The sequence below is a fragment of the Salvelinus sp. IW2-2015 genome, linkage group LG2 (genome assembly GCF_002910315.2).
Source record: "Salvelinus sp. IW2-2015 linkage group LG2, ASM291031v2, whole genome shotgun sequence".
NCBI lineage: Eukaryota > Metazoa > Chordata > Actinopteri > Salmoniformes > Salmonidae > Salvelinus > Salvelinus sp. IW2-2015.
The window spans coordinates 39448837-39473451 of record NC_036839.1 but is presented as its reverse complement, the minus strand read 5'-3'; the positions used below and the strand labels follow the sequence as shown (position 1 = coordinate 39473451).

The 24615-nt window shown below is 42.9% G+C and overlaps 1 protein-coding gene and 1 pseudogene across 1 annotated transcript in view; one reads left to right on the top strand and one right to left on the bottom strand.

Annotated features, from left to right (window-relative positions):
* slc9a2 (solute carrier family 9 member 2) overlaps window positions 1–16640 on the bottom strand; it is a 36156-nt gene extending 19516 nt beyond the window's left edge. Inside the window, 3 exon segments of the mRNA XM_024010456.2 lie at window positions 5144–5392; window positions 5716–5930; window positions 16005–16640. Coding sequence (XP_023866224.1) covers window positions 5144–5392; window positions 5716–5930; window positions 16005–16284 — 744 coding nt within the window. The 5' untranslated portion in view covers window positions 16285–16640.
* A 4320-nt stretch (window positions 16641–20960) lies between these two features.
* LOC111971850 (inositol polyphosphate-4-phosphatase type I A-like) overlaps window positions 20961–24615 on the top strand; it is a 53724-nt pseudogene continuing 50069 nt past the window's right edge.

Genomic DNA, 24615 nt, shown 5'->3' with positions numbered 1-24615 from the left:
ATCTCTGCTCTGATGTGTTGAACCAGCAGTACTACTCCCTCAGTAGGGGCCACACCTTGCTCTCTTCTACCTCTCTCTCTGTGTGAACCAGCGCAAAACTACCTCAGTAGGGGCCACGCCGCATCTCTCTGTCTCTCTGTGAACCAGCAGTACTACTCCCTCAGTAGGGGCCACGCCACGTCTCTCTCTCTGTGTGAACCAGCTGTACTACTCCCTCAGTATGGGCCCACACTCATCTCTCTCTGTGTGAACCAGCAGTACTACTCCCTCAGTAGGGGCCACGCCGCGTCTCTCTGTCTCTCTCTCTGTGTGAACCAGCTGTACTACTCCCTCAGTATGGGCCACACCTCATCTCTCTCTGTGTGAACCAGTCTTATATACACGCAAACACTGATGTACGTTTTACTCCACCTTATACCTTGCCACGGTCCTGGACAAAGAGAATGTGTGACCTCAGAATCGGTTTTGTTGCATCTGACCAAACACACACTCAGGGACACGCACACTTCATTCTCACACACATCCCATTCAGATACTGACTCCTCACACACACACACACACACACACACACACACACACACACACACCACACACACACACACACACACACACACACACACACACACACACACACACACACACACACACACACACCACACACACACACACAACACATACAATCAAGAACAACCTGACAGTCTTTTATATGTGGACTTCCTGACACTTAAGCTGCTGGAGCCAAAGAGTCAAAGACCTGAGAGCCTGAGATTGGATAGATTCTTCGGCACCACTGAAACCAGAGCTCAGTCTTTACAGAGGAACACAATCACCAGAGAGGTGAAATACAGACAGAGGTTTGACTCAGTTCAACACACTGTTATATCTGTTTCGTCCTTATTGCCTCGTTTCCCTGGCGGAAGACTTTCAGTGGAAGAGGTACTCTAAGCATGTTAGTCAATAGGGCTAACTGGTCTAGCTGGCGATAGCCTAGCCACGAAAGAATTGGTAGCCTACCACAAACCTTGCCTAACATTAGTTTAAGGTCATTTTTTCCTGTTAATACGCTGGTTAGCAGATTATTAGATGACACATATCTAGTTGATAATTATTAAGTAAGTTATCTTGTTTGGTCTTATTGTTGTCATTGTCCTGGTTGGAAGAAGGGTCATGGCTGGAAGAAGGTGTCCTAAGTGAAGGGAATGTAGCGTGAGGTATACGTAGGGGGAGCGTAGGGTAAGTAGTAGGTGGAGGTTGCAGTGTGAGGTAATACAGTTAGGGGGAGGTTGCAGCGTGAGGTAATACAGTAGGGCGATAACAGCGTGATGGTAATACGAGGCGGACGACGGTAACAGCGTGAGGTACTACAGTAGGGGGAGGTGCAGCGTGAGGTAATACAGTAGGGGGGAGGTGCGCGGGAGGTAACACAAGCCCTAGGGGGAGGTGCACGTGAGGTAATACAGTGAGGGGGAGGTACAGCGTGAGGTAATACAGTAGGGGAGGTGCAGCGTGAGGTTATAAGTAGGAGGTAAACAGCGTGAGGTAAACAGTAGGGGAGGTGCAGCGTGTGAGGTTAATACAGTTAGGGGAGTGCAGCGTGAGGTAATACAGTAGGGGAGAGGTGCAGCTTGGAGGTATACAGTAGGGGGAGGAGCAGCGTGGGTAATACAGTAGGGGGAAGGTGGTAGGTAACAGCGTGAGGTATACAGTAGGGGGAGGGCAGCGTGGGTAAAACAGTGGGGGGAGGTGTGCAGCGTGAGGTAATACAGTAGGGGGAGGAGCAGTGTAGGGTAATACAGTAGGGGGAGTAACAGCGTGATGGTAATTACAGTAGGGGAGCTGCAGCGGTGAGGTCATACTAGTAGGGGAAGAGAGTGCTTCTCAAATAATTGTTTATCCATTCTCCACACTCGGTAGTGTTACATATTGAGATAACATCCAGTGACTCAGGGGGAGCACGGGAGTTAATATTGAGAAAATCCAGTGACTCAGGGGGAGCACGGTAGTGTACATATTGAGAACATCCAGTGACTCAGGGGAGCACGGTAGTAGCATTATTGAGAAAAATCCAGTGACTCAGGGGAGCACGGTAGTGTACATATTGAGAAACATCCAGTGACTCAGGAGGGAGCACGGTAGGATGTACATATTGAGAAACATCCAGTGACTCAGGGGAGCACGGAGTAGCATATTGAGAACATCCAGTGACTCAGGGGGAGCACGGTAGTGTCATATTGAGAAACATCCAGTGACTCAGGGGGAGCACGGTAGTGTACATATTGAGAACATCCAGTGACTCAGGGGAGCACGTTAGTGTACATATTTGATTAACATCCAGTGACTCAGGGGGAGCACGGTAGTAGTACATATTGAGAAACATCCAGTGACTCAGGGGAGCACGGTAGTGTACTATTTGATTAACATCCAGTGACTCAGGGGGAGCACGGTAGTGTACAATGAGAAACATCAGTGACTCAGGGGGCACGGTAGTGTACATATTGAGAAACATCCAGTGACTCCAGGGGAGCACGGTAGTGTACATATTGAAAACATCAGTGACTCAGGGGGAGCACGGTAGTGTACATATTGAGAACATCCAGTGACTCAGGGGGGACACGTAGTGTACATATTGAGAAACATCCAGTGACTCAGGGGAGCACGTAGTGTACATATTGAGAACATCCAGTGACTCAGGGGAGCAGGTAGTGTACATATTGAGAAACATCCAGTGACCTCAGGGGGAGCAGAGTGTTACATATTGAGAAACATCCAGTGACTCAGGGGGAGCACGGTAGTGTACATATTGAGAAACATCCCGTGACTCAGGGGAGCACGAGTGTCATATTGATAACATCCGTGACTCAGGGGAGCACGGTATGTACATATTGATTAACATCCCGTGACTCAGGGGAGCACGGTGTGTACATATTGATAACATCCGTGACATCAGGGGAGCACGCGGTAGTGACATATTGATTAACATCCCGTGACTCAGGGGGAGCACGGTAGTATGCATATTGAGAAACATCCAGTGACTCAGGGGAGCACTGGTATGTACATATTGATAACATCCAGTGACTCAGGGGGAGCACGGTAGTGTACTATTGATTACATCCAGTGACTCAGGGGGGCACGGTAGTGTACATATGATTACATCCCGTGACTCAGGGGTGAGCACGGTAGTGTACATATTGAAAACATCCCGTGACTCAGGGGGAGCACGGTAGTGTACATATTGAGAACACCCGTGACCTCATGGGGAGCACGGTAGTGATATATTGATAACATCCCGTGACTCAGGGGGGCACGTAGTGTACATATTGAGTAACATCCCGTGACTCAGGGGGAGCACAGGTAGTGTACATATTGATTAACATCCCGTGACTCAGGGGGCACGGTAGTGTACATATTGAGTAACATCCCGGACTCAGGGGAGCACGGTAAGTACATATTGATTAACATCCCGTGACTCAGGGGGAGCACGGGTATGTCATATTGATTAACATCCAGTGACTCAGGGGAGCACGGTAGTATGCATATTGAGAAAGGACCCTATTATAGACACTAAGCCGGCAGTTCAGTGACTGGTCCTGATACTTCCTTTCGGTCCTCTCATCCACGTTAAGACTAGTTTGAACATGGAATTGTTTGACATGGGACTGGAAGGAGCAACAGTACGGATGTATTGTTTGAGTGTTGCATGTGGTTGGAAGGGCTACCGTGTCTGTTCAAAGCTTTGAATTACGCTCACTAAACTGTGCCACTAGCACCAGCACATTAGGACTGTTTAAGTGTCTTGTTTCTGGTGCTTTGCTGACCTTAATTAAAACAGCACTCAGCCTGGCGGTGTGTGATGTCATTGGCATGTTATGAGAACAAGCAGTCAAAGGGCACAGAACCAAAGAATGCAGTTATCCGGACAGGCTGACTTCACATGTTAGCAACCACGTGTCTCTTTGTAACCTTCTATGTCCATTCTGTCTGCACCTGGCATGTACAGTTAGTCACTCTGCCAAGAATCATGAATTACTACTGCTCACAACAGGACACCTGTTCAATAGGCATTTCCAGAACAAAACAATGTACTCATGGGGTGCTGCACATCTGACACACACACAACACACACACACACACACACAACACACACACACACACACCACCACACACACACACACACACCACCAACACAACACACACACACACACCACACACACACACACACACACACACACACACACACACACACACACACACACACACACACACACACACACACACCAACACACGCACACACTCACCACATGACAGCATCGTTGAACAGGCACTGTGACTCAGGGGGAGCACGGTAGTGTACATATTGATTAACATCCAGTGACTCAGGGGGAGCACGGTAGTATGCATATTGAGAAAGGACCTATTATAGACACTAAGCCGGCAGTTCAGTGACTGGTCCTGATACTTCCTTCGGTCCTCTCATCCACGTTAAGACTTAGTTTGAACATGAACATTGTGTTGACATGGGACTGGAAGGAGCAACAGTACGGATGTTTGTTTGAGTGTTGCATGTGGTTGGAAGGGCTACCGGTCTGTCAAAGCTTTGAATTACGCTCACTAAACTGTGCCACTAGCACCAGCACATTAGGAACGGTTTAAGTGTCTTGTTTCTGGTGCTTTGCTGACCTATAAAACAGCACTCAGCCTGGGGTGTGTGATGTCATTGGCATGTTATGAGAACAAGCAGTCAAAGGCACAGAACCAAAGAATGCAGTTATCCAGACAGGCTGACTTCACATGTAGCAACACGTGTCTCTTTGTAACCTTCTATCTCCCATTCTGTCTGCACCTGCATGTACAGTTAGTCACTCTGCCAAGAATCATGATGTACTACTGCTCACAACAGGGACACCTTGTTCAATAGGCATTTCCAGAAACAAAACAATGTACTCATTGGGTGCTGCACATCTGACACACACACACTCACACACACACACACACACACACACACACACACAACAACACACACACACACACACACACACACACACACACACCACACACACACACACACACACACACACACACACACACACACACACACACACACACACACACACACACACACACACACACACACGCACACACTCACCACAGTGACAGCATCGTTGAACAGGCACTCTCCAAACACCACGATGTAGAGCTGCTCGTTGACAGAGACATCCTCGAACACGCTGAGCACGGCCACTGGGTCCACAGCTGAGATGATGGCAGCAAACAGCATGTTCTCCTGAAGGTTAATGTCCTGCACCTCAAACGCCTCGATCTGACACACCGCATACAGAGACATCCCTATCCCAATGCTGTTCCACAGGGTGCCCACCACCGCAAACCAAAGCACCTGTAGGCAGAAGATGGTATGGGAACTTCCATTGTTCAATGAGGCATCAAGTGAATCATTATATGGCAAATGGTTCACCTAACAGAATGGAATAAAGCAAGTATATTTCTGTATTGGTTGAAATGTAYGCTAATTCTTAGGGTCAGTTTTCCCAGACACAGATTAAACCTATTCCAGGAATAAAAAGCACTAGAGCCCTTTTTTAACATTAGAGCACATATTAGTCCAGGACTATAGGCTTGATCAGTGTCAGGGAAACCAGCCCCTTGAGTCTCTCCAGAGACCATAATTAATATTGGTATTAGCGCATAAAACCATCGTACCGTTCCCACGTTCTCGAAGAACGGTCGCGTGGGCATAAAGTATCCAGACTCCAGTACGATGGGAGGCAGCATGAAGAGGAAGAATACGTTGTAGCTGAGCACAGCAGGGGGCTCCTCGTGGACAGAGTGCATGATGGCCCCTACGATCAGCCCAATACTGATCAGGAGACATGACTCTGGGACCCAGAAGGTAATCTTGTGGTATACATGGAAACCTGTGAGAGAAAGAGGTTGAAGGTCAGATACTGTACATGACAGATACTCTATATATACAAAAGTATGTGGACACCCCTTCAAATGAATGGATTCGGCTATTTCAGCCACATCCGTTGCTGACAGGTGTATAAAATCAAGCACACAGCCATGCAATCTCCATAGACAAACACTGGTGGTAGAATGGCTTTAATGAAGAGATCAGTGACATTCAACGTGGCACCGTCATAGGATGCCACCTTTCCAACAAGTCAGTTTGTAAAATTTCTGCCCTGCTAAAGATGCCCCAGTCAACGGTAAGTACTATTATTGTGAAGTGGAAACATCTAGAAGCAACAGCGGCTCAGCCGTGAAGTGGTAGGCCACACAAGCTCACAGAATGGGACCGCCAAGTGCTGAATCGTCTATCCTCGGTTGCAACACTCACTAGCAAGTTCCAAACTTCCTCTGGAAGCAACGTCAGCACAATAACTGTTCATTGGGAGCTCCATGAAATGGGTTTCCATGGCCAAGCAGCCGCACACAAGCCTATGATCACCATGCGCAATGCCAAGCGTCGGCTGGAGTGGTATGAAGCTCATCGCCATTGGACTCTGGAGCAGTGGAAACGCGTTCTCTGGAGCAATCAATCACGCTTCACCATCTGGCAGTCCGACGGACGAATCTGGGTTTGGTGGATGCCAGGAGAACGCTACCAGTCCGAACGCATAGTGCCAACTGTAAAGTTTGGTGGAAGAGGAATAATGTTCTGGGGCTGTTTTTCATGGTTCAGGCTAGGCCCCTTAGTTCCAGTGAAGGGAAATCTTAACGTTACAGCATACAGTGCCAGTCTGGACGATTCTGTGCTTCCAAATTTGTGGCAACAGTTTGGGGAAGGCCCTTTGCTGTATCAGCATAACAATGCCCCCATCCACAAAGCGAAGACCATACAGAAATGGTTTGTCGAGATCGGTGTGGAAGAACTTGACTCGCCTGCACAGAGCCCTGACCTCAACCCCATCGAACACCTTGGGATGAATTGGAACGCTGACTGCGAGCCAGGCCTAATCGCCCAACATCAGTGCCTAACCTCACTAATGCTCTTGTGGCTGAATGGAAGAAAGTCCCTGCAGCAATGTTCCAACTTCTAGTGGAAAGCCTTCCATATTAATGCCTATGATTTTGGAATGAGATGTTCGACGAGCAGGTGTCCACATACTTTTGGTCATGTAGTGTATATGCCAGGCTCTAGAACACCCTGTGGTCTTTATGGGCCTACACATGAGACAAACGTAGATGGGGAATGAGGAGGTTTACATTTAAGCAATAAGGCACGAGGGGGTGTGGTATATGGCCAATGTACCATGGCTAAGGGGTGTTCTTATGTATGACGCAACGCGTAGTGCCTGGATACAGCCCTTAGTCGTGGTAAATTGGCCATATCCCACAAACCCCCGAAGTGCCTTATTGCTATTATAAACTGGTTACCAATGTAACTAGAGCAGTAAAAATAAATGTTTTGTCATACCCGTAGTATATGGTCTGATATACCACGGCTGTCAGCCAATCAGCATTCAGGGCTCAAACCACCCAGTTTATAAGTACACATATAGCATGTGGTACTTTGTCCTCTGTAACTCAAGAGTTGTTGATAGAGCATGGTGCTTGCAACGCCAGGATAGTGGACTGGATTCCCAGGACTACCCATATCTAAATAATGTATGCATGCATAACTGTAAGTCGCTTTGGATAAAAGTGTCTGCTAAATGTCATATATTACATTATTTTATATTATGAATGGTATACATGGCAAGGGAGATAGCTCACTGTCTCCTCTAGAGGTTATGGTAAGTTTTGCATTTCCCCCTCAAATGGTTAAGGTCAGGATAGATACAGTGGGGAGAACAAGTATTTGATACACTGCCGATTTTGCAGGTTTTCCTACTTACAAAGCATGTAGAGGTCTGTAATTTTTATCATAGGTACACTTCAACTGTGAGAGACGGAATTTAAAAAATCCAGAAAATCACATTGTAATGTTTTTAAATAATTAAATTTGCATTTTATTGCATGACATAAGTATTGATCACCTACCAACCAGTAAGAATTCCGGCTCTCACAGACCTGTTAGTTTTTTCTTTAAGAAGCCCTCCTGTTCTTCCACTCATTACCTGTATTAACTGCACTGTTTGAACTCGTTACCTGTATAAAAGACACCTGTCCACACACTCAATCAACAGATTCCAACCTCTCCACAATGGCCAAGACCAGAGAGCTGTGTAAGGACATCAGGGATAAAATTGTAGACCTGCACAAGGCTGGGATGGGCTACAGGACAATAGGCAAGCAGCTTGGTGAGAAGGAAACAAACTGTTGGCGCAATTATTAGAAATGGAAGAAGTTCAAGATGACGGTCAATACCCTCGTCTGGGGCTCCATGCAAGATTTCACCTCGTGGGGCATCAATGATCATGAGGAAGGTGAGGCATCAGCCCAGAACTACACGGCAGGACCTGGTCAATGACCTGAAGAGAGCTGGGACCACAGTCTCAAAGAAAACCATTAGTAACACACTACGCCGTCATGGATTAAAATCCTGCAGCGCACGCAAGGTCCCCTGCTTAACCAGTGCATGTCCAGGCCTGTCTGAAGTTTGCCAATGACCATCTGGATGATCCAGAGGAGGAATGGGAGAAGGTCATGTGGCTGATGAGACAAAAATTTAGCTTTTTGGTCTAACTCCACTCGCCGTGTTTGGAGGAAGAAGAAGTATGAGTACAACCCCAGAACACCATCCCAACCGTGAAGCATGGAGGTGGAAACATCATTCTTTGGGGATGCTTTTCTGCAAAGGGACAGGACGACTGCACCGTATTGAGGGGAGGATGGATGGGGCCATGTATCGCGAGATCTTGGCCAACAACCTCCTTCCCTCAGTAAGAGCATTGAGAATGGGTCGTGGCTGGGTCTTCCAGCATGACAACGACACAAAGCACACAGCCATGGCAACCAAGGAGTGCTCCGTAAGAAGCATCTCAAGGTCCTGGAGTGCCTAGCCAGTCTCCAGACCTGAACCCAATAGAAAATCTTTGGAGGGAGCTGAAAGTCCGTATTGCCAGCGACAGCCCCGAAACCTGAAGGATCTGGAGAAGATCTGTAGGAGGAGTGGGCCAAAAATCCCTGCTGCAGTGTGTGCAAACCTAGTCAAGAACTACAGGAAACGTATGATCTCTGTAATTGCAAACAAAGGTTTCTGTACCAAATATTAAGTTCTGCTTTTCTGATGTATCAAATACTTATGTCATGCAATAAAATGCAAATTAATTACTTAAAAATCATACAATGTGATTTTCTGGATTTTTGTTTTAGATTCCGTCTCTCATAGTTGAAGTGTACCTATGATAAAAATTACAGACCTCTACATGCTTTGTAAGTAGGAAAACCTGCAAAATCGGCAGTGTATCAAATACTTGTTCTCCCCACTGTATATGAACCCTAGATCTGTGTCAAATGGCAACTTCTACTACTGCCAATATGTTTTTATTCCCATCAGCAAGGGTGTAGGAGCCGGGGGAACAGTGGGGACATGTCCCCCCAAATGTTTGAAGCAAGTAAAATGGTCCCTTCAAATAAAAAAAATAAGAATTGCGAGACTTTTATTTTGAAAATTATTTGCCAGATTGTTGAGGGACTTTTATTATGAAAAGGCCTCGGCTGCTGGAACTTGAGTCATTTCCATGACCCCACTCTGGGTTGTTCCAAGCAGTGTGGCACTGTTCAGCACCACCATCATTACTCACTGTACCAGGGAAAGTAGGCCTAATTGTGGACATACTATCAACAAATGATCTGTTGATAAGCAACTGTTCACTAAGGTTACGGTTAGCGTTAGCTTTAGAATAAGACTTAGGGTAAGGGTCAAGGTTAGGGTTAGGGTTAAGTTTAGGGTTAGAATAAGGGTTAAGGTTAGGGCTAGAGCTATGGTTAGTAGATAGTTAGTTGAAATGTTACTGACAGTCTATAGAGCATCTACAGATGGACTATGCACATAAAGTGTTGTCGTAATTGTTGTTGGCAACGACAAAGTTTAAGTAAAAAGTGTATGAATGTGAATACATTTTGATATGTTAGAATGAACGTGAACAACTATAGGCTTTCTCCTGGCTAGTAGCTATTTAGTTAGCTTTATATTTACAGTTGAGTTGTTTTCTAGCTGTGTCAGGTTTTATCTAACTAGCTAAAGCTGGGTAGTTCTGGCTGTGTGAAAAACTGACAGTGAATGCTTTGAAATCATGAATGCCTGCTTGCTAGTACAGAATTACTTGCACAATCACTTCCTAGGGGAAGATCTCAATTTCATACTCCTTGCGTACTCTCTCCTCGTAGCCTTCTCAAAACCCATTGGAGGAGGTCAGAGGGGAGGGACTTCTGGCTTTCTCATCCAATGGGTTTTGAGAAAGAGATTAGGAGAGAGGACGCTTAGAGCATGAAATGGAGATATTCCCTTAGTCTTCATCATGGATGTACCACTGGTCAAGCTTTTCATACTGCATCCCCCAGCATCCGCCCGCACCGCTGGACTCCCACCCACTACTGCAAGAACTGGTCCCAAACCCACCTGCAGTCCCGCAATGTTATTGTAGGTGTATGTGACACAGCTCACTTGCCAGCCATGGTCCCAGCAATATCAAAATGCACAAAACTAAACATAGAAATAGGTAACATTTCTAGAGATTCTCACATGGCCCATTATATTAAGCTATCAGTATTACTGGCTATATCAGCCGATAATCTAGACGTAGTTTGAAGAGAGCAGAGTTTGTAGCTCAAGAGCAGACACTCTCGAGCTCCCTTTCAGAAGGATGATTTTAAGACAGAGACAAATAAATGTGTAATCAATCTATTTATTAAATAAAAAGGCGCAATGCTCGTTCACCATGGTAGCATATGCGCGCGTTGGGCCTTTTCCTTTTCAATTATGTATAAATATCAATACTTATTGACAGACACTGTAGTAAACTATAATCTATTCATATTTAAGTTAATTTCCTTGGAAAGATAACTGCCACGTGATTCTCCGCCCATGCATAGGCAGCCTACTCTATTTCATTCAGACCACACACACATACTAGGCACCCTTGATCTCGCACCCTCAACTAAGAGAGGAGAGGTAGTCTACTGAACATGAAGCAGCAAATTCTGAGTGTGTGAATAATGATATAAAGTGGTGCTTTTAATAACAACAGGTAGGCTAGGCTAACGCATACAAAGCTAACAGAGACAAAATGCATCATACCGGCATTATAAGACCGCACTCATCCAACTCTATAAGGCCATAAGCAAACAAGAAAATGCTCACCTAGAAGTGGCCCTCCTAGTGGTCGGGGACTTTAATGCAGGCAAACTTAAATCAGTTTTACCAAAGTTTTACCAGCYCGTCACATGTGTAACCAGAGGGAAAAAAACTCTAGACCACCTTCACTCCATACACAGAGATGCATACAAAGCTCACCCCCGCCCTCCATTTGGCAAATCTGACCATAATTCTATCCTCCTCATTCCTGCTTACAAGCAAAAACTAAAGCAGGAAGTACCACTGACTAGTTAAATACGGAAGTGGTCAGATGATGCGGATGCTACGCTACAGAACTGTTTTGCTAGCACAGACTGGAATATGTTCCGGGATTCATCCAATAGCATTGAGGAGTATACCACCTCAGTCATTGGCTTCAACAGTAAGTGCATCGCCGACGTTGTCCCCACAGTGACTGTACGTACATATCCCAACCAGAAGCCATTGTTTACAGGCAACATCCGCATCGAGCTAAAGGCTAGAGCTGACGCTTTCAAGGAGTGGGACACTAATCCGAACACCTATAAGAAATCCCGCTATGCCCTCAGACGAACCATCAAACATGGAAAGCGTCAATACAGGATTAAGACACCGGCTCTGACGCTCGTCGGATGTGGCAGGGCTTGAAAACTATTACGGACTACAAAGGGAAACCCAGACGCGAGTTTCCCAGTGACGCGAACCTGCCAGACGAGCTAAATGCCTTTTATGCTCGCTTCGAGGCAAGCAACACTGAAGCATGCACGGGAGCACCAACTGTTCTGGGTGACTGTGTGATAACGCTCTTGGTAGCCGATGTGAGCAAGACCTTTAAACAGGTCAACATTCACAAAACCGTGGGGCCAGATGATTAACTTCTTGTGGCTGCAGGGGCAGTATTGAGTAGCTTGGATGAAAGGTGCACAGAGGTGCCCAGAGTAAACTGCCTGCTCCTCAGTCATAGTTGCTAATATATGCATATTATTATTAGTATTGTATAGAAAACACTCTGAAGTTTCTAAAACTGTTTGAATTATGTCTGTGAGTATAACAGAACTCATATGGCAGGCAAAAACCTGAGAAAAAATCCAAACAGGAAGTGGAAATTCTGAGGCTGGTCGATTTTCAACCAAGATCCCATTGAAATCACAGCGAGATACAAGTTTTCGCTTCCTACGGCTTCCACTAGATGTCAACAGTCTGTAGAACTTTGTCTGATGCCTCTACTGTGAAGGGGGGCCGAATGAGAGAGGAATTAGTCAAGTCTGCCATGACCTGAGCATGCTTTSACCATGCGCGTTCACATRAGAGGGAKCTCTGTTCCATCGCTCATCTGAAGTCAATGTAATTCTCCGGTTGGAACGTTATTCAAGATTTATGTTAACAACATTCTAAAGAATGATTCAATACATCGTTTGACATGTTTCTACTGACTGTTACTGAACTTTTGGACATTTCGTCAGCTTTTAGGGAACGCGCTTCGTGACTTTGGAATTGTTTACCAAACGCGCTATCAAAAGTAGCTAATTGGACATAAATAACGGACATTATCGAACAAATCAAGCATTTATTGTGGACCTAGGATTCCTGGGAGTGCATTCTGATGAAGATCATCAAAGGTAAGGAAACATTTATCATGTAATTTCTGGTTTCTGTTGAATCCAACATGGCGGCTAATTTGACTATTGTTCTGAGAGCCGTCTCAGATTATTGCATGGTTTGCTTTTTCCGTAAAGTTTTTTTGAAATCTGACACAGCGGTTGCATTAAGGAGAGGTATATCTATAATTCCATGTGTATAACTTATATTATCATCTACATTTATGATGAGTATTTCTGTTGAAACGATGTGGCTATGCAAAATCACTGGATGTTTTTGGAACTAGTGAATGTAACGTGCCAATGCAAACTCAGATTTTTTTATATAAATATGAACTCAAACAAAACATACATGTATTGTGTAACATGAAGTCCTATGAGTGTCATCTGATGAAGATCATCAAAGGTTAGTGATTAATTTTATCTCTATTTGTGCTTTTTGTGACTGCTATCTTTGGCTGGAAAAATGGCTGTGCTTATTCTGTGGCTTGGTGGTGACCTAACATAATCGTTTGTGGTGCTTTCGCTGAAAAGCATATTTGAAATCGGACACTTTGGTAGGATTAACAACAAGATGACCTTTAAAATGGTATTAGACACATGTATGTCTGAGGAATTTTAATTATGAGATTTCTGTTTTTTGAATTTGGCGCCCTGCACTTTCACTGGCTGTTGTCATATCGATCCCGTTACCGGGATTGTAGCCCAAAGAAGTTAACAGGACGTGTACTCAAAGCATGCGTCTTCCCTGACATTTTCAATCTCTCCCTGACTGAGTCTGTAATACCTACATGTTACAAGCAGACCACCATAGTCCCTGTGCCCAAGGAAGCGAAGGTAACCTGCCTAAATGATTACCGCCCCGTAGCACTCATGTCAGTAGCCATGAAGTGCTTTGAAAGGCTGGTCATGGCTGACATCAACAGCATCCTCCCAGATACCCTAGACCCACTCCAATTCGAATACCGCCCCAACAAATCCACAGATGACGCAATCTCAATAGCACTCCACACTGCCCTTTCCCACTTGGACAAAAGGAACACCTATGTGAGAATGCTGTTCATTGACTACAGCTCAGCGTTCAACACCGTAGTGCCCATGAAGTTCATCACTAAGCTAAGGACCCTGGGACTAAACACCTCCCTCTGCAACTGGATCCTGGACTTCCTGGCGGGCCGCCCCCAGGTGGTAAGGGTAGGCAACAACACGTCTGCCACACTGATCCTCAACAATGGGGCCCCTCAGGGGTGTGTACTTAGTCCCCTCCTGTACTCCCTGTTCACCCACGACTGCGTGGCCAAACACGACTCCAACACCATCATTAAGTTTTCTGATGACACAACAGTGGTAGGCCTGATCACTGACAATGATGAGACAGCCTATAGGGAGGTGCTCAGAGAACTGGCAGTGTAGTGCCAGGACAACAACCTCTCCCTAAATGTGAGCAAGACAAAGGAGCTGATCGTGGATTACAGGAAAAGGCGGGCCGAACAGGCCCCCATTAACATCTACGGGGCTGTAGTGGAGCGGGTCGAGAGTTTCAAGTTCCTTTATGTCCACATCACCAACGGTCTATTATGGTCCAAACACACCAGACAGTCGTGAAGAGAGCCCAACTAAACCTATTCCCCCTCAGGAGACTGAAAAGATTTGGCATGGGTCCCCAGATCCTCAAAAAGTTCTTGAGCTGCACCATCGAGAGCATCCTGACCGGTTGATTCACCCACTGGTATGGCAACTATTTGGCATCTGACCGTAAGGCGCTACAGAGGGTAGTGCGTACGGGACCAGTACACCACTGAGGCAAAGCTTCCTGACATCCAGAATCTATATAATAGACAGTGTCAAAGGAAAGCCCATAAAAATGTCAGAGACTCCAGTCACCCAAGTCATAGACTGTTTTCTCTGCTACCGCATGGCAAGCGGTACCAGAGCGCCAAGTATAGGACCAAAAGGCTCCTTAACAGCTTCTACCCCCAAGCCATAAGGCTGCTGAACAGCTAATCAAATGGCCACCGGACTATTACATTGTTTTGTACACTGCTGCTACTCACTGTTTATTATCACTTCACTCCTACCTACATGTACAAATGACCTCTAACCTGTACCCCCACACACTGACTCGGTAACGGTAGCCCCTGTATATAGCCTCGTTATTGTTATGTCATTGTGTTACTTTGTATTCTTTTTTACTTTAGTTTATTTGGTAAATATTTTCTTAACTCTTCTTGAACTGCACTGTTGGTTAAGGGCTTGTAAGTAAGCATTTCACGGTAAGGTCTACACTTGTTGTATTCGGCGCATGTGACAAATAAAGTTTGATTTGATTTGATTGGATTTCTGTATTTTGAAAGTTATATATCTTGAAAACTTGATCGCTGACATGCAAAACATTTTGGCAATATGTCAACAATGGACTAATGAAACAAATACCAAAAGATAGCTTTGGGGTGGAATTGTTCTTTAAGTCTAGTGGGTCTGTTGCATGTGTTAACTTCATGCAGGAAAGAGGCACCCATGATTATATATTTCTGTATTATTGTGTAGTGGAGCTTGATTAATTTCCGTTAGACCTTTCATGTCTACCTTTGTTTTTGTATTAAAATAATTTTTAACTGTGTATGTTGCTGGTTATTATCGCAGTATAAAAACTGTATTATACATTAAAAATATTATGTTAAGTCTCAACCCATACAGTATGTAGAGCAGCAGTAGTAACAACCTGACATAGGGGAACTGAGAAAAATACTAATAAATGAATCATACAGTAGCAGAGAAAGAGTACAAAATGGATGTTTAATCGAATATATATAACAGTATGAAAGGCCATGGCCCCAAGACTGATTGGACTGTACCAGTGTAAGTGCCCCTCTGCAAGGTCCCCATTAGCCCTGTAAATGTGCCCAATTGTAAGTTAATATTTGTCTGTATCCTTTTCTCAAAATTCACTACAAAAAAAATGGGATCTGCATGCCAGCCGAACCCCATAGCAAAATGTGTGTCCCCTAACGTCTGAGTCAACCCTATAGTATGCCCTTGCCCATCAGGAATGTCACACCTTACCACGAAACTGAGGTGACTTGAAGATTGAACGGGCAAATACCAAATACCTTACCTCGTATTATTTCTCACGGAGTTGTTTGTCCATGGTTGTTTACTTTGCTTACCAATCTTGGCGAATGACGCGAGCAGCACCCAAAGCGTGACCTCAAACGGCACCTGTATACGGGGATAATCCATTGTGAAGACCGGGAGATTCGAGTTCTCCGCGTCGGGAAACGCTTGTGGACCCCCCGCTGGCTTGACAGGGGGTAGGACGGTCACCGAACCAGGGGGTTTGGGTGGAATCTCCGTGTATGATCCACATGGTAGACTAAGGAGAACCAATCCGRTGGTTAAAAAGTTAACTGCCAGTTTCATCTGGCTAAGTCCTCCCATAGTACTCATACAACCAATATATTTAAAACCTACTTGATTGAGAATTGATAAGCAGCTTTGAGCTATAAGAAGTCTACAGAAGTCGGTGGGTGGCTGAGCCCCTCACGCACGCACTCACTCCATCCAAGGCTACGGAGTCAAAAGCCCAGAGGACTGCGGTGGCACTTCATGAACTCCAAACTTCCCCAAATGCCATTATTTATTACAAAGTCAAGAGTGCAATCCTCAATAAAACAATGATACAATATACTATACTTCTATGCTTAAAATAAACACTGTAGGATAGAACACATTCCAGTTTGCCAAACAAAGTGTTTCTCCAAAACGGACTATTTTTGCTGATGACAACCCTTGACTACTACCTATCTGCTACCTGCACCTGTGGCGCGTGAACGCCCATTCCGATAGGGGCTGGGCGCGGCCCGGAACGGTTCTGATTGGAGCAGCCCTCAGGAAAATTACAAAGGACCGTCTGATTGTCTTTCGGTCACTGAAGTTTCGGTAGGCCTATAGGCTATTCAATGGGCACTTTTCTTTTCTCATAGTTTCGGGGCCTGGGTTTCAAGTTTCAACTGTACTGCTGCTAAACAAAGGAATGGAACAATATAAACCAAATGAAAAAAGCTCCAAGAGGGCCTCACAACCTCAGCTGTAGCCTGGAGTGGAAGGACTTACCTGGGTAGGCCTTTTTCAAGCTGATATTCATATCGGCCATATTAAGCTCTTATTAGCCTACAAATCATTGGCTTTATTTGATAATAGTACTTACAGCTTTCCAATTAAAAACTGTAGACATTTATTGTCTGTTTACATATATTTTAAGGCTATTTATACAGACATTTGTATAAAACCTGTGTAAACTGTATTTATAATTATATGGCAATATTTTAGGTTGACAATAATTCGCTATTTAATAATTAGCTACAATAATAATAATAGTACCATTTTCACCCCATTTTTGAACTTCAAGGGTTTATGACATAGCCCCTCTAGTAATTTGATGGCCACCCTGTCATAAGCCATGTCAAAAATGATTTGAATTGCAGGAGATTAGCTGTAAAACTGCACATTTTACTCTCTGCCTCACGGCAATATGTGTAGAATAGCATGAGATTAGCTATAAGCAGTGGAGGAAAAAGTACCCAATTGTGATACTTGAGTAAAAGTATAGAAACCTTAACAGAAAGTTACTCAAGTAAAAGTGAAAGTCAGCCAGTAAAATACTACTTGAGTAAAAGTATAGATACCTTAATAGAAAGTTACTCAAGTAAAAGTGAAAGTCAGACAGTAAAATACTACTTGAGTAAAAGTATAGATACCTTAACAGAAAGTTACTCRAGTAAAAGTGAAAGTCAGCCAGTAAAATACTACTTGAGTAAAAGTCTAAAACTATTTGGTTTAAAATATACTTAAATATCAAAAGTAAATGTAATTGCTAAAATATACTTAACTATCAAAAGTAAAAGTATAAATTATTGAAAATTCCTTATATTAAGCAAAGCACACAGCCACATTTTCTTGTTTTTAAGGATAGCCAGGGGCACTCTCCAACACTCAGACATTATTTACAAAATATATATTTGGGTTTAGTGAGTCTGCAAGGCCAGAGGCAGTAGGGATGACCAGGTGTTATCTTGATAAGTGTGTGAATTTGATAATTTTTCTGTCCTGCTAAGTGTTCAAAATGTAACGAGTACTTTTGGTTGTCAGGGAAAATGTATGGAGTAAAAAGTACAATATTTTCTTTAGGAATGTAGTGAAATMAAAGTTGACAAAAATATACATAGTAAAGTAATGTACAGATACCCCAAAAAACGACTTAAGTAGTACTTTAAAGTATTTTTACTTAAGTACTTTACATCACTGGCTATAAGACTGCAAATGTTTTTCTTTGTGTAGAATGTGTAGAATTATGTAGGCTTTCTCAGATCTTGCAGGGCCGCGGTATGCCACTGCTACAAATGGGGGACAGTGGGTAAAAATGTAAATCCGTGCATATTTGTAGGACTGCGCATTGCCTATGATAGAATAGCAATAGCCAACATACACCACAAGATGGCTGTAGAATTGCAGATGTCATCTAGTGGGCAAAACACTAGTGATGCCCAGAAAGAGTAAACATCCCCGTCCCCTAGAAGTATAATATTTGTCAATCATCAAATGTTGCCCGAAAAACAATAAAATTGCTACAAACGAATAAGCAACATATTTTTCATTTAATCTCATTTAGGCCTGTAGTAAATGTGGAATTTCCATCCAACCATTTCATGTAGATTAATAATTATTTAACGCATGAAAAGTCATAACCGGGCTGGCTGATGGAAACAGGAAATGCCGGTTCAATTGTATGAATGCCAACAGACAATTTGTTTATTCGACATGAGAGAAATGGTGGTGGAAACGCATTTAAGCGCAAATATTGATATAATAACCATCATATCGAAGTACATTTGGAGTCATTCGATGATATGCTGTGTGGTCATCCCACTATGACTTGGGAAAGCATGCAGTTTATTAGGCTACAGATTAAATAAATGATGATGAACTTCAGAGATGGTGAATGTGGAAGGTGATGCTCCTTTCCAATGAATGTCGAGGGTCTTTTTCTGGTGACATGATGATCGATGCTTGACTGCCGTTTGACAAATACAAATAATATTGCTCTTATCCATAATAATCTCATAATGTAGGTACCTTACCCGCACTGTATTTGTGAGTTGTTGGCTAGAGCGCATGTACCAAGACCAGAGTGGGCACATTTGCTATATAACGCAACAGTTTCTGTGACTAAAACATCATTCGAGTTCAAAATGCGATGAAAACCATTTTAACTTGTATTTTTCATTCAGTACATGGGAATTTAAACGCAAAAGTTTTTTATGTGCACTACGTCATCACGCACAGCCTTTTATCGGAAATAAGTCAGTTTGATGGAAACATCTGGTGGGAAAATATGCATATWGTTTTATGCAGATTTTAGAATATTGGCACGGAAATCTGTGGCAAATGGGATGGAAATCTAGTTTATGTCAGTCACAACATCACTATAATGTATTATGCACAAAACTGACTGCAGACGGAGGGTTAAATCGAAATGTGTCACTTGGAGCGTGGGCTAGGGCGAGTCCTGTACATAAACCCTGGACTGCAGGTGCTATGTATTAACTATTGAGAGGCTTTGAAGCCCCGGTCGGCCATATTGGAACTTGCCAGAAGGCACAGTCCTCCATAGGAACGAATGGAATTCTACAGTATTTCAATTAAATATTTCAAGGACTAAATTACATGTATTTAAGTATTTTTGTTGTTGTAGCGGGGACAGTAACATTAGTAATCTAAAAAATATATACTTTAAGGAAAATGTTTTCAATCAAAAGTTTGGACACACCTACTCATTCAACGGATTTTCTTTATTTTTTACTTTTTTCTACATTGTAGAATAATAGTAAAGGCATCAAAAATATGAAATAACACATATGGAATCATGTAGTAACCAAAAAAGTGTAAAACAAATCAAAGTGTATTTTATATTTGAGATTCTTCAAAGTAGCCACCCTTTGACTTGATGACAGCTTTACATACTCTTGGCATTATCTCAACCAGCTTCATGAGGTAGTCACCTGGAATGCATTTAAATTAACAGGTGTGCCCTGTTAAAAGTTAATTTGTGGAATTTCTTTCCAATCAGTTGTGTTGTGACAAGGTAGGGGTGGTATACAGAAGATGGCCCTATTTGGTAAAAGACCAACTCCATTGTATGGCAAGAACAGCTCAAATAAGCAAAGAGAAATGACAGTCCATCATTACTTTAAGACATGAGGGTCAGTCAATCTGGAAAATGTCAAGAACTTTGAAAGTTTCTTCAAATGCAGTCGCAAAAACCATCAAGTGCTATGATGAAACTGGCTCTCATGAGGACCGCCACAGGAAAGGAAGACTCAGAGTTACCTCTGCTGCGGAGGATACATTTATTAGTTACCAGTCTCAGAAATTGCACCCCAAATAAATGCTTCACAGAGTTCAAGTAACAGACACATCTCAACATCAACTGTTCAGAGGAGACTACGTGAATCAGGCCAACATGGTCGAATTGCTGCAAAGAAACCACTACTAAAGGACCTCAATAATAAGAAGAGACTTACTTGGGCCAAGAAAAAAGCAGCCAACTAGTGCTCAGCATATGTGGGAACTCCTTCAAGACTGTTGGAAATGTATTCCAGGTGAAGCTGGTTAAGAGAATGCCAAGAGTGTACAAAACTGTCATCAAGGCAAAGGGTGGCTACTTTGAATAATCTCAAATATACACTTTTTTGGTTACCACATGATTCCATATGTGTTATTTCATAGTTTTGATGTCTTCACTATTATTCTACAATGTAGAAAATAGTAAAAATAAAGAAAAACCCATGAATCAGTTGGGGTGTCCAAACTTCTGACTGGTACTGTATAAATATATATTTTATGTTTAGTTCACATAATATAATTTAAAAGTATACATTAAGGTGTCTGTGATATAATACATGTGGTAAAACAAATGTAGACATAAATAAAAACATTTTCATAGCTTCCAAAATATTTTTTCAAGGTTGGGCAGTTCCAAGATGGAGGCAAGGAGGCATCAACCCAGCGCCTCTTATATACATCTAGTGTATATATAAGTCATTGGTCCTGTATCGCTGCAGACTCCGTCGATTCAAGGAGGAACTGAGATGAGCATCACTAGGCTATCAAATAAACAGCACACATAGACCTACCGTTTCAATAGGGAGCCATTGCCCGTCTCTTGAAGTAAGTCTATTTAAATGCATATGTTTTTATCTCTGAAAAATAATATATTTTTTGAAGAAAAGGATGGGTTTGCATAGGCGTATATTGACAACCCACAATAAACACTGCTGAGTTGAATCGCTATTCTGTGATGCCAAGTAGAGAATTTATGTTTGCATGACATGACAATCCCGTTGTAGCCGAGTTTTCGCTTGTTTTGTGTTCGCTGTCTTTATAATGGGTTATGGGAATGTGTAGGCGTAACGGGACTGCTCATATAAACTGGCGCTGCCAAAAACTGGTTCCCATTGAATGAGAGCAGGATAGCAGATTTCATCATGACGCAATCTGTGTTATTGTCGGAGCATCATAGCCAATAACACGCTCATTGAGACTAATAGAATGATACTAATTGGATGATTGATTCACATACTAGCCTATATTTTTCCAATGATAGGTTATGTATTTTCTTCATGTCTGCATCCTATAGCCTATAGTCTTAGACCAAAGGCGGTTTGTTGACGCCTCGATCAGTTTTACAAAGAACAGCATCACTTAGGCCTACAGCAAGGGCAGTGAGTGGTTTTGCGTGTGTTTGTTAACTGTGGTCTGTCACTGCATGGACGACATGCTCAAAAACACTATACTTCTAGAGAGCCTTAGCTTTGATATGCTTGATCTTTTAGCTGTTTATTGTGTGAGTGTGTGTGTTCGTGTGATGAGTGCAAACTGATTAAAGGCATTGACCTAAGCAGGGCAAGGCTATCTCTGTCACTATCCAGGCTTTAACATACGCCATAAGTCTACTAAGCAATAATTTATAGCTTCAACATTATTGAATTCTCCCTGACCAGTAGTGTGTGTGTGTGTGTGTGTGTGTGTGTGTGGTGTGTGTGTGTGTGTGGTGTGTGTGTGTGTGTGTGTGTGTGTGTGTGTGTGTGTGTGTGTGTGGTGTGTGTGTGTGTGTGTGTGGACCGTGAGTCAGACTCAGGGTCAGCATAGTTATGAAGATCAAGGTCTTTCTCTTCCTCATCTTCCTCCTCCTCATCTTCATCATACTTTTCCTCCTCCTTCTCCTCCTATTACTCATGTTTATCCTCATCCTCCTCTTCCTCCTCATCCTCTTCCTCCTCTTCCTCGTCATCCTCTTCCTGCTCCTCCTCATCATTAAAGGTCACTTTCTCATACTGTCTGACAGTGTGGGAGTACAGTTTCCTTGTTGTCAGGGTAACAAGAGCTTCTTTGTCCTGGGTTCCTTCCTGGTTGTGTGTCAGGTTTATGTCTGAGTCCCCTGAGTGTGCTCTTGGTCTAAAAACAGCCATTAGGGGTGTATCTCAATAGTCTCAAGTCCCTCCTCTCTTTACATATCTTTCTTTATCAACACTGACTGATCTAAGACTGTGTGTTTCACATCAGTGCAGATGAAGGAAAGGATAGAAGGATAGTCATCTTTTTAGATTGGGATCTATGCAAAACTGAACTCCTTAAAACCTCTTAGATGTAAAGTCCCCTGTTTAGCGGACCTTCGKGGTTCTGGTACCGGTTCTAACCGACATTTTTGATTATAAATCGATCTGTGGACACCGTAGATCGAAATGGCTTGCACTGTGCGATAGCCCTGGTTCCCACAGACCCGGTAGTATCTGAGCCTGTGTTACCTAGGATGTGAAATCTAAAACCACCTGAAACTGTCCATCAACTCCTGGCTGAATCCTAAGTCACTGCCACTGACAAAGCACATGCCTGCAAACTATACACCGTAGCGCAGCAGGAGGGAGTGGTTTCATCACTGTAGCACATTCAGAGATCGATTTATAGCCATAAATCTAAAACAATTCATAGATTTGAAAGAAAAAACACTTTCTGTGTGTCATAGACAGACAAGATTAATATGAGATGAAAGGTGAGTTCCTAACAAGTCCAGGAAGCCAAGCTAAAGCTCTGAGACGTTCACAGCGATGGGAGCAGACGTTTTGATCAAGAGAGACCTTTAGAAAATATACACATTTTCYCTATCACTAAACATACAAATATGTATTTTACAGTTATGAGGAAGGTGAAATTGTATAGTTAGTCGTTTTATAATTTGATTATACTATATTTAGAAAGCATATAAGTCGTTTCAAGCCTTATTCATACAGTTTTGTTGAAAAGGAAATACACCATATCAAATATTTGATATTTTCACATTTGTATCACATTTGTACTGTGTACTTGAGCTTGTGTCGTCAAAAGTGACTAAACCTCAGAAATGTATTTTAAAAAATATCAGAAAGGTGAGATTTGAACCTTCTTGGAGTATGCAGCATTACTAGTTATTGTTATGTAGATTACATGTATTTACATTTAACTAGTTAAGAGCTGAAGGATGCAGGAGAGAGGGGTAAGTTAAGAGATTTTTTACTTTTAGCATCACTTCTTCAAGGGAAATGTATTCTTTCTAACAAATATATCWACATATATTTCAGGATGTTGTGTATCCCAGTAAATAATCTAAATTCATGTAAACGTTACAGTTTTGAAAACATAGCTTGTCCAAAAAAAGTGGTCTCTTGGCACAACTTAYCTGGGTATGGGGTAAGWTGAGTCATGGAACAGGGTAAGTTAAGCCGCCTTTCTGTACTGAATKAAATATTATCACTACATTTTTAAAACCATGACTATCTTCATTACCCAAACACAATTCAACACAATCACAATCGCTTTTTTTGTCTTTTATACAGTAACAAACACTTTGTACTTWAAAAAAAACTTTTAACATACAGTAGGCCAGGCCCTGTTGTTACCTCATATCCCAGCATTAATATCCCAGCATTACGCCTGGGAAGAAAACACTTCAATTTGCTCAACTTGCCATTGGCTCAACCAATTGGCAACAATACCAGAAGGCCATTGGCCCAAGCCCAAGGCAAACATTTAGACTATATTAGCCCACGCAGCTACAATGATGCACTTACATGCTAGGTTTAGGTCCTCATATTGAAGCTGATAGAGAATCCAAATGATGTATGAAACACTCTTAAACTGATATACTTTGGTTTTAGACACAAGCATCATGAAACCTCTAACACAAATGAATTTGACTTGGTGAAAATCCGTTTTTTTTTTTACCTAACCACTTTTCCAATGTGGCTTCTTCCCTCACGGACTCCATGAAATTATGACCTCTTCCTAATATTTGGTCAAATTATATTTATATTTCCTAGAAAGGGTGCTCACTTACCCCATTGGCTAAACTTACCACACTTTCCCTATAGGGTTGTTTGATGTTGAACCTCAGCTAGTACTTGATCAATGAAAGGAATTGCTTGGTTAGGCTGGGAGAGCAGAGTAGTCAGGACAGACTTTGGAACCATGTTTACCACCTACATTCTCCTACACCATAGACAATACATCAGTTTATATCAGAGTTCTATAGCTCCTACATATGTGTGTGTGTGTCAAAATCTCAAATGATACACTGCGCTACTGTTCACCACAAAACACATAGGCCAATGAGGATGGAGGTTGGCCAGGGATACTGTAGGAGAGAGAAGGAGAAGAGAGGGGACGGAGAGGAGGAGAGGGGAAGAG